Raw genomic sequence first — 11,695 nt, 5'->3', positions numbered from 1 at the left:
GCGTATACTGTATACTCCACTGCTGGAGAAGAGGATATAGAGCGTATACTGTATACTCCACTGCTGGAGAAGAGGATATAGTGTATACTGTATACTCCACTGCTGGAGAAGAGGATATAGAGCGTATACTGTATACTCCACTGCTGGAGAAGAGAATATAGAGCGTATACTGTATACTCCACTGCTGGAGAAGAGGATATAGAGCGTATACTGTATACTCCACTGCTGGAGAAAAGGATATAGAGCGTATACTGTATACTCCACTGCTGGAGAAGAGGATATAGAGCGTATACTGTATACTCCACTGCTGGAGAAGAGGATATAGAGCGTATACTGTATACTCCACTGCTGGAGAAGAGGATATAGAGCGTATACTGTTTACTCCACTGCTGGAGAAGAGGATATAGAGTGTATACTGTATACTCCACTGCTGGAGAAGAGGATATAGAGTGTATACTGTATACTCCACTGCTGGAGAAGAGGATATAGAGTGTATACTGTATACTCCACTGCTGGAGAAGAGGATATAGAGCGTATACTGTATACTCCACTGCTGGAGAAGAGGATATAGAGTGTATACTGTATACTCCACTGCTGGAGAAGAGGATATAGAGCGTATACTGTATACTCCACTGCTGGAGAAGAGGATATAGAGCGTATACTGTATACTCCACTGCTGGAGAAGAGGATATAGAGCGTATACTGTATACTCCACTGCTGGAGAAGAGGATATAGAGTGTATACTGTATACTCCACTGCTGGAGAAGAGGATATAGAGTGTATACTGTATACTCCACTGCTGGAGAAGAGGATATAGAGCGTATACTGTATACTCCACTGCTGGAGAAGAGGATAGAGCGTATACTGTATACTCCACTGCTGGAGAAGAGGATATAGAGTGTATACTGTATACTCCACTGCTGGAGAAGAGGATATAGAGTGTATACTGTATACTCCACTGCTGGAGAAGAGGATATAGAGTGTATACTGTATACTCCACTGCTGGAGAAGAGGATATAGACTGTATACTGTATACTCCACTGCTGGAGAAGAGGATATAGAGGGTATACTGTATACTCCACTGCTGGAGAAGAGGATATAGAGCGTATACTGTATACTCCACTGCTGGAGAAGAGGATATAGAGTGTATACTGTATACTCCACTGCTGGAGAAGAGGATATAGAGCGTATACTGTATACTCCACTGCTGGAGAAGAGGATATAGAGCGTATACTGTATACCCCACTGCTGGAGAAGAGGATATAGAGCGTATACTGTATACTCCACTGCTGGAGAAGAGGATATAGAGTGTATACTGTATACTCCACTGCTGGAGAAGAGGATATAGAGAGTATACTGTATACTCCACTGCTGGAGAAGAGGATATAGAGTGTATACTGTATACTCCACTGCTGGAGAAGAGGATATAGAGCGTATACTGTATACTCCACTGCTGGAGAAGAGGATATAGAGGGGCATTTACTAATCTTTTACTATGTAGTCTGGTTTTTACCCTGTTTTTTTCTACTTCATTTTTGACTATGTGCGACAAATTTACTAAATTGCTGCACGGCATTAATAAATTTGGCACACATAGGCAAAAGTGGGAAATTTACTTCATGTAGTAGAAAAAATAGTCTGTTCCTTTTTCCTGCTGTCTGAATAGGTTTGGCTGCTGGTTTCCTTCTGGATCTTTTGTTTTTGAGTTTTTTTTTAGCTTTTTCACCACATCTAAATAATTCAATAACTACAGTGGTCCCTCAAGTTACAATATTAATTGGTTCCAGGAAAACCATTTCAAGTTGAAACCATTGTATGTTGAGACCATAACTCTATGGAAACGTGGTAATTGGTTCTAAAGGCACCAAAATGTCATCCAAAAATAGGAAAAAGTGACAAAGAAAAATAAGTAGATAACTGATATAGATAAAGCAAATCCCTACATATAAAAGTAATAAAGATCTGCTGGGAGCTGTAAATCACTGTCTATGTCAGTGTTTCCCAAGCAGGGTGCCTCCAGCTGTTGCAAAACTATAACTCCCAGCATGCCTGGACAGCCAAAGGCTGTCCGGGCATGCTGGGAGTTGTAGTTTTGCAAAAGATGGGGCCACCCTGCTTGGGAAACACTGGTCTATGTAGAGGACAGGAGCTTCTTCAGGGGTCCTGTACAGTACAGGCAATGTCCCAAACAAGTAATGGAGTCGCCCTCACCTGGTGTCCAAAAGAGCAGCTAACCCTGATACAGGTAAAGTGTACAGAACATGTAATACCAGTCAGTGCATACACTTCAGTAATACAGGGGTTTTACCAGTGAATGCCCATTTTGATTGGTTGGTTCTTCCAGCCATTGACACGTTTTACAGATCTGGACTGTCTGTAGCATTGTATGTTGAGTCTGGTTTCAACTTACGATGGTCCAGAAAAGACCATTGTATGTTGAAACTATTGTATGTTGAGGCCATTGTAAGTTGAGGGATCACTGTAAATTGTAGTCATGGCTCAGAAGTGGTAAACGGCGTTTAGTGTGTGTGTGTGTGTGTGTGTGTGTGTTTATTACATTTTTTTAACACAGTTTTTTTCTCCCTAAATGTACTTACACTTTTTTTTTTTTTTTTTGGTTACTTCTTCTACAGATCTGTGTATCCTTTGGACTCCTTCGGATTCGGTGGACTACTTCGATGACCAGCGTTTTTCTTTGCTTGATGTTAATAAAATGGTTAACGAGGGCTTGTGGGGGAGTGTTTTTTGTAATAAATTTTTTTTTAAACCTGTTGTGTTTTATTTTTATTTTACTTTACTAGACAGGCTTAGTAGTGGAAGCTGTCTTATAGACTGAGTCCATTACTAAGCCGGGCTTAGCGTTAGCCACAAAAACAGCTAGCGCTAACCCCCAATTATTACCCCGGTACCCAACACCACAGGGGTGCCGGGAAGAGCCGGTACCAACAGGCCCGGAGCGTCAAAAATGGCGCTCCTGGGCCTAGGCGGTAACAGGCTGGCGTTATTTAGGTTGGGGAGGGCCAGTAACAATGGTCCTCGCCCACCCTGGGAACGTCAGGCTGTTACTGTTTGGTTGGTATTTGGTTGAGAATAAAAATAGGGGGACCCTATGCATTTTTTAAATATATTTAATTATTTATTTAAAAAAAAAAAAACGCATAGGGTCCCCCCTATTTTCATTCTCAGCCAAATACCAACCAAACAGTAACAGCCTGACGTTCCCAGGGTGGGCGAGTCCTGCCCCCAGCTGCAGGACTACAACTCCCAGCATGCCCTTACAGTAAGGTGGGGCGGAGGCCGGGCACAGTGTTTCCCAACCTGGGACTTGTAGTTTTGCAACATCTGGAGGCAACCTGGCTGGGAAACACTGGCCTAAAACTGTTTCCCAACCAGGGTGCCTCCAGATGTTGCAAAACTACAAGCCCCAGCATGCCTGGACAGTCAAAGGCTGTCTAGGCATGCTGGGAGTTGTAGTTTTGCAACATCTGGAGGCAACCTGGCTGGGAAACACTGGCCTAAAACTGTTTCCCAACCAGGGTGCCTCCAGATGTTGCAAAACTACAAGCCCCAGCATGCCTGGACAGTCAAAGGCTGTCCAGGCATGCTGGGAGTTGTAGTCTTGCAACATCTGGAGGCACCCTGGTTGGGAAACACTGGCCTAAAACAGTGTTTCCCAACCAGGGTGCCTCCAGCTGTTGCTAAACTACAACTCCCAGCATGCCCGGACAGCCAAAGGCTGTCCAGGCATGCTGGGAGTTGTAGTCTTGCAACAACTGGAGGCACCCTGGTTGGGAAGCCTGCGCAACTTACCGGCTTCCGTAGGATCCAGCGCTGCACGACAGTGCCGCGCGACGATCTCCGACAGCGATCGTCGCTGGAGCCTCGGAAGGGTAAGTGAACTTCTTCGCCGGTCCCCTTCAGCTGTTTAGTTTTGCAACAGCTGGAGGACTACAGTTTACAGACCACAAACCAGTGGTCTGCAAACTGTGGCCCTCCAGCTGTTGCAAAACTACAACACCCAGCATGCCCTGACAGCCAAAGCCTATGGCTCTCAGGGCAGGAGCCCGGGCTGACATTACAGTGCAGCCGCCCGGGCTCCTCATACGGCCTCCCCACTACCCCCCCCCCCTTGTCTCCCGCCCGCGCCGCTCAGCTCCCGCTGCTACAAGACTACAACTCCCAGCGTGTCCCCACTGTAAGGCCATGCTGTGACTTGAAGTCTTGCAACAGCAGACAGATGGGAGTTGTGTGGCGCTGGCAGGTGAGGGGGGGGGGATATAAATCACTGCAGTGTCCCGGTAGCGCAGTGAGGGTAGCGGGGAGAAAGTATGTCGGAGCCCGGGCGGCAGTAGCTTTTCCTGCTCCATGTTGGAGCTGGAGTAAATTTAGTCAATTTTTATGGCCGTTGCGACAGTTTATTGCGCAACTGCGACTGTCTCAGTTAATAAATTCCTGACCACTGCAAGTAAAAACTGAAAACTTGCGTAAATTAAGCGGGAATTTTTTTTTTTACTTTCTAGCTCTTGCTAGGGAAAGTCGCACAATTTATAGGGTAGGCGCAATGGCGACAATTTTGCGCCAAAAATAGTCAGAAAAAAATGACTAAACCCCTTAGTAAATGCCCCCCATAGAGCGTATACTGTATACTCCACTGCTGGAGAAGAGGACATAGAGCGTATATTGTATACTCCACTGCTGGAGAAGAGGATATAGAGCGTATACTGTATACTCCACTGCTGGAGAAGAGGATATAGAGCGTATACTGTATACTCCACTGCTGGAGAAGAGGATATAGAGCGTATACTGTATACTCCACTGCTGGAGAAGAGGATATAGAGTGTATACTGTATACTCCACTGCTGGAGAAGAGGATATAGAGTGTATACTGTATACTCCACTGCTGGAGAAGAGGATATAGAGCGTATACTGTATACTCCACTGCTGGAGAAGAGGATATAGAGCGTATACTGTATACTGCACTGCTGGAGAAGAGGATATAGAGCGTATACTGTATACTCCACTGCTGGAGAAGAGGATATAGAGTGTATACTGTATACTCCACTGCTGGAGAAGAGGATATAGAGCGTATACTGTATACTCCACTGCTGGAGAAGAGGATATAGAGCGTATACTGTATACTCCACTGCTGGAGAAGAGGATATAGAGCGTATACTGTATACTCCACTGCTGGAGAAGAGGATATAGAGTGTATACTGTATACTCCACTGCTGGAGAAGAGGATATAGAGTGTATACTGTATACTCCACTGCTGGAGAAGAGGATATAGAGTGTATACTGTATACTCCACTGCTGGAGAAGAGGATATAGAGCGTATACTGTATACTCCACTGCTGGAGAAGAGGATATAGAGCGTATACTGTATACTCCACTGCTGGAGAAGAGGATATAGAGCGTATACTGTATACTCCACTGCTGGAGAAGAGGATATAGAGCGTATACTGTATACTCCACTGCTGGAGAAGAGGATATAGAGCGTATACTGTATACTCCACTGCTGGAGAAGAGAATATAGAGTGTATACTGTATACTCCACTGCTGGAGAAGAGGATATATAGAGCGTATACTGTATACTCCACTGCTGGAGAAGAGGATATATAGAGCGTATACTGTATACTCCACTGCTGGAGAAGAGGATATATAGAGCGTATACTGTATACTCCACTGCTGGAGAAGAGGATATAGACTGTATACTGTATACTCCACTGCTGGAGAAGAGGATATAGAGTGTATACTGTATACTCCACTGCTGGAGAAGAGGATATAGAGCGTATACTGTATACTCCACTGCTGGAGAAGAGGATATATAGAGCGTATACTGTATACTCCACTGCTGGAGAAGAGGATATAGAGCGTATACTGTATACTCCACTGCTGGAGAAGAGGATATAGAGCGTATACTGTATACTCCACTGCTGGAGAAGAGGATATAGAGCGTATACTGTATACTCCACTGCTGGAGAAGATTAGGAGAAAGCTCCATGACATCAATCTATAGAGGATTTACAGAAATCTCCGCTTCATCTACCTGATGATCCACAGGGACATTCTGCTCTTCCTCTTTACAATCCTGGGAATATAGAGGACGGGGACATCTCTCTGGGGGATTTCTCTGACTGGATCCATCTATAGGAAATAAAGACAGTGACTGAATCCATTGTCTATATGTGATGATCACATGATCTCTTCTCTCCAATCAGGGAAGGTCTCCTCTTACCCAGTGGTGATGTGAGGGGCTGCTGATCCTCCATCATGACTATGTCTGCGTACAGATCCTTGTGTCCTTCTAAATACTCCCACTCCTCCATGGAGAAATAGACAGCGACATCCTGACACCTTATAGGAACCTGACACACACAATGATCCCGTCATCCTCCAGACACCTCCCTTATTGTATAATGTCCCAGCATTCCCAGCAGCGCTCACCTCTCCAGTCAGCAGCTCAGTGATCCTGGAGGTAAGTTCTAGGATCTTCTGCTCATGTATCAGTGAATGAGGTGGAGGCTCCTCGGAGGCGGGGCTCTGGCTCCTGCCCCGCCCTCCTGACACACGGGGGGTCACACACTCACCAGACGACTTCTTCACTATTGTGTAATCCTGTGTATGGGGAGACACTGATCACTACAGACACTAAGAATCCGACACCTCTCCAGACATTTCCCTGTTTTATTATAGAGATAAGACGTCATGTGACCTCTCACCTCTCCAGACATTTCCCTGTTTTATTATAGAGATAAGACGTCATGTGACCTCTCACCTCTCCAGACATTTCCCTGTTTTATTATAGAGATAAGACGTCATGTGACCTCTCACCTCTCCAGACATTTCCCTGTTTTATTATAGAGATAAGACGTCATGTGACCTCTCACCTCTCCAGACATTACCGTTTTATTATAGAGATAAGACGTCATGTGACCTCTCACCTCTCCAGTTATCCAGTAGATTATCTCCAGGGTGAGGTCTAATATCCTCCCAGACATGTGGTTTCTGGCATCGTCCATCCTTGGTCGGTCATTGGTGATAAGGACCATTGTACTTCATAGGAAAACTTCAGCTGTGAGAGTCCTGGACCTGAGGGAAAACAATAAGGACTGAGTAGAATCACATATGGAAGAACGTCTTATATGAGGTGTAGGGTCTCACTAACTGAGAATTGTAAAGAAATCCTGATATAATACAATGGAGATGACTAAGAGATTCAGGAGCTTATATATATATATATATATATATATATATATATATATATATATATATATAAATAAATAACAGATTGCTCATCATAATATGATAGAATAATTATAAGAAATCCTACTATATAGTGAATAGTGTTACACAAAAGATTCTAATATCTTATATTCCCCAATTATTTCTATAATTCTCTGAAGACATCAGCAGGATTTCCCATTTCTGTAAATATTTTCTTCTATCATTTCATGTGACAACAGTAAAGAAATGCCCCTCCGCTCCAATGTACAGTAGTGCACGGCCTGTATAACAGGGGTTAATTTTGTGTCCCCTCCAAACACCACAACACACAGCCATTAATGTCTAAACCTTGGCAACAAAAGTGAGGACACCCCTAAGGGGAAATGTCTAAATTGGGCCTAATTAGCCATTTCCCACTCCCCGCTGTCATGTGACTTGTTAGTGTAAATGGGGAGCAGGTGTCTTAAATCTGGTGTTATCGCTCTCACACTCTCTAATACTGGACACCGGAAGTTTAACATGGCACCTCATGTCAAAGAACTCTCTGAGGTTCTGTAAAAAAGAATTCTGCATAAAAATGACATAGGCCAGTGTTTCCCAACCAGGGTGCCTCCAGCCATTGCAAAACTACAACTCCCAGCATGCCCGGACAGCCAAAGAAGTAGAGTGTATGTGCTCAGTGTCATATCCATTTTGGAAAATAGAAGTATGAGCGCTGCCAGCATTGGTGCAGAGTCTGAAGGGATGGGGGTGGGGTTTTTGGACTGTCAGTGCTCAGACCATACGCCCTACACTGCATCAAATTAGTCTGCATGGCTGCCGTCCCAGAAGGAAGCCTCGTCTACAGATGAAGCACAAGAAAGTCTGCAAACAGTTTGCTGAGGACAAGCGACTAAGGACATGGGTTACTGGAACCAGAACCAGAGATCGAGATAAACTTATTTGGTTCAGATGGGGTGAGGTGTGTGTGTGTGGTGACAACCAGGTGAGGAGTACAAAGACAAGCGTGTCCTGTCTACAGTCACCATGGTGGTGCGGGTGTCATGGTCTGGGGCTGCGTGCACTGGGGGCTACACATCATTGAGGGAACCATGAATGCCAACATGTCCTGTGACATACTGAAGAGCATGACCCCCACCCTTCAGAGCCACATGATAATCACCCCAAACACCTCCAAGACCACCACTGCCTTGTAAAGAAGCTGAGGGTAAAGGCCATGGACGGGCCAAGCATGTCTCCAGACCTGAACACTCGAGCATCTGTGATGCATCCTCAAACCAAAGGTGGGGAGCGCAAGGTCTCTAAAACCCACCAGCTCCAGGATGTCATCATGGAGAAGGAAAGAGAACTCCATGGACAACCTGTGAAAATCTGGTGAACTACACGCTCAAGATGATTAACCCCTTGCCGCATATGGACGTTTATAAACGTCCATTAGCGGTTCCCGAGGTATGACGCACGCTCAGCAGGTGAGTGCACATTATACCCGGTGGGTCCCAGTTGCTATAAGTAACCAGGACCCACGGCTAATGCCGGACATCGTCGATCGGGCTGATGTCCGGCATTAACTCTTAGGACGCGGCGATCAAAGTTGATCGCCATGTCTAAAGTGAAAGTAAAAGCTTCCCGGCAGCTCAATCGGGCTCATCGGGACCATCGCGGTAAAATCGCGATGTCCCGATCAACTAGAACGCAACAGGAGGGTGCCTCACCTGCCTCCTGCACGTCCGATCTGCAGAAGTACGACAAAATCAAACGTATATAAGTAGGGTATTATTTAACCGTATGGACCTACAGGATAATGATAAGGTGTTATTTTTACTGAAATATGCACTGCGTAGAAACGGAAGCTCCCAAAAGTTACAAAATGGCGTTTTTTTCTTCAATTTTGTCTCACAATAATTTTTTTTTCCGTGGATTTTTAGGTGCAAAATTCAAAGGGTTATGATTTTTTAAAGGCAAGGAGCCAAACACGAAAGTGCAAATATGAAAAGTCGCCAAAGAGGAAAGGGGTTAAAGGAAATCTAAAGTCATGACAACTCATGCCCTACAGGATAGGGGATAAGTGTCTGATCGTGGGGGGGGGGCCCCGTGATCTCCTGCACGGGGCCCAAGGCTCTGCCGTGGCTCTCTCCAGTGCAGGAGGTGTGCCGACACGCTCCCACCATGTATCTCTATTGGAGATGCGGGGATGCAGTGTTCGTGCCTTTCCCATAGAGCTGTATGGTGGGGGTGGGTGTTTGTCGACCAGAGGTCAACGACATGCACATAAGCTGGTGCACAGTGCGGCAATCCTGGGGCCCCGTACGAGGAAAAAAATTGACTTTTTGATTCTCCATACACAGGAAGCGGTGCTCCTCCCTAAGGAGAATACTTATCCCTTTTTCATTATATATACACGCACATACAGTGATCCCTCAACATACGATGGTAATCCGTTCCAAATGGACCATCGTTTGTTGAAACCATCGTATGTTGAGGGATCCGTGCAATGTAAAGTATAGGACAGTGGTCTACAACCTGCGGACCTCCAGATGTTGCAAAACTACAACACCCAGCATGCCCGGACAGCCAACGGCTGTCCGGGCATGCTGGGAGTTGTAGTTTTGCAACATCTGGAGGTCCGCAGGTTGAAGACCACTAGTATTGGAGGTTGTACTCACGTGTCCCCGCCGCTCCGGACCGTCACCACTCGTCACCGCTGCCCTGGATGTCGCCTTCCATCGCTGTCGCCGCGTCCCCGTGGTGTCCCCGACGCTCCGGCAAGGCCTCTGCTTCCCCGCCATCCTCGCTCTCCGTCGCCAACATCATGTCGCTTTGCACGCCGCTCCTATTGGATGACGGACGGGACGGCGTGTGCAGCGACGTGATGATGACGATGGAGAGCGCCGACGATGCAGGGGATCCCGAAGAGGACGCGCCGGAGCCCCGAGGACAGGTAAGTGATCGTCAGCGGACCACACGGGGCACCGTAAACGGCTATCCGGGGGCAGCTGAAGCAGTCTATGAGGACATTGTGGACATTAGGCCTACTCCCTGAATTAGGACGAGAGGTAAGTCCTTCCTGGGTGTAAAAAAAAAAAGAAAGAAAGGAAGGAAAAACTACAAGAACTACAAGTCCCACATACCTGGCTGATAGGTGTACTCTCTTGTGCCTATAGGACCTTTGATGACATCACAGTCATGTGATCAGCCACTCTAATGGCATACATACTGTAAATGTTAGCAGCTAAAGGACCTTCATTAAGGTCACATGACAGGAAGTGCTAAAAAAAAAAAAATCCCCCTGCCTAACTCCGCCCCCAGGTCTTTGATCACATGACCATGACATCATCATAAAGGTCCTGTAATCGTTAGACTCGTGTTCCGGGCTGCACTATAGTCTGGGAAGGGAAGGTGTCACCTGGTTATTATTGTTAACACCTTAAGGACCATTTTCACCTTAAATTGAAGTTGTAGTTTTACAACAGCTGGAGGCACCCCTGGTTGGGAAACACTGACCTATACTATGAACTACTATATAATCCAACATGCTGGGAGTTGTAGTTTTACAACAGCTGGAGGCACTCCTGGTTGGTAAACATTCACCTATTCTATATACTACTATATAGTCCAACATGCTGGGAGCTGGATTATCGGCAAGGTCATTGCCGATACCGATAAAGTCCAAAATCGTGAAAATCGGATGATAATATCGGCCAAACCGATAATCGGTCAATCCCTACTATATACTACTATATAGTCCAACATGCTGGGAGTTGTAGTTGTTGTTTGGGGCAGCTGCTGAGCCACAGGCTGTATCAGGGCATGCTGGGAGTTGTAGTTAGTAACTAACTGCAACTCCTGAATTTAATAAAAATAAGCGATCAAAAAGTCACATCAAAACAAAAATGGTTCTGTTAAAGACTGCAGATCGGGGCGCCAAAAATGACCCTCATACAGGCCCCCTATAAGGAGAAAAAAAAAAAAGTTATAGGGGTCAGAATAGGACAAAATTTCCCCCGCATACGTGTATCCTGTGGTGAATTCTAGGCAACAGGGGCTGGCAGGGGACACTTTTAAACTATATGGGGGGAGATTTATCAAAACCTGTCCAGAGGAAAAGTTGCTGAGTTGCCCAAAGCAACCAATCAGATCACTACTTTCATTTTTAATAAGGCCTCTGCAAAATGAAAGAAGTTATCTGATTGGTTGCTATGGGCAACTGGGCAACTTTGCTTCTCCACAGGTTTTGATAAATCTCCCCCTATATCTTCACCAAGGTGTCCTGGGGATGAAGAGGAAGAAGATTTTATCATACACTAGCTGAGTAGCCGGCGTTGCCCGGTTTTTCCTTCCTTATCCTTGTTGTGGAGGAAAATCAACAGAGGAGGAATCTTTTGTCTTCATATCCCGTCCTCATATATTGTTGTCATATCCCGTCCCCATATCCCAACACCATATCCCGTCCTCCTATCCCAACACCATATCC

The 11,695-nt window shown here is 45.8% G+C and overlaps 1 protein-coding gene across 2 annotated transcripts in view; it reads right to left on the bottom strand.

The window, feature by feature from the left end:
* LOC130363172 (gastrula zinc finger protein XlCGF57.1-like) overlaps positions 1-10,473 on the bottom strand; it is a 15,523-nt gene extending 5,050 nt beyond the window's left edge. Inside the window, exons 1-5 of one of the 2 annotated variants that reach the window (XM_056568601.1) lie at positions 10,353-10,473; positions 6,942-7,089; positions 6,445-6,615; positions 6,236-6,365; positions 6,047-6,144 (exon numbers count right to left, since the gene is read on the bottom strand). In XM_056568601.1, coding sequence (XP_056424576.1) covers positions 6,047-6,144; positions 6,236-6,365; positions 6,445-6,615; positions 6,942-7,049 — 507 coding nt within the window. In that variant the 5' untranslated portion in view covers positions 7,050-7,089; positions 10,353-10,473. Of the gene's footprint in view, positions 1-6,046; positions 6,145-6,235; positions 6,366-6,444; positions 6,616-6,941; positions 7,090-9,887; positions 10,035-10,352 lie in introns of those variants that run through there. The other variant, XM_056568602.1, reaches the window with a different exon arrangement.
* Between the last annotated feature and the right edge of the window lie 1,222 nt (positions 10,474-11,695).

Source organism: Hyla sarda, chromosome 3 (genome assembly GCF_029499605.1).
Source record: "Hyla sarda isolate aHylSar1 chromosome 3, aHylSar1.hap1, whole genome shotgun sequence".
Classification (NCBI taxonomy): domain Eukaryota; kingdom Metazoa; phylum Chordata; class Amphibia; order Anura; family Hylidae; genus Hyla; species Hyla sarda.
This window is presented reverse-complemented; position numbering and strand designations above follow the sequence as displayed.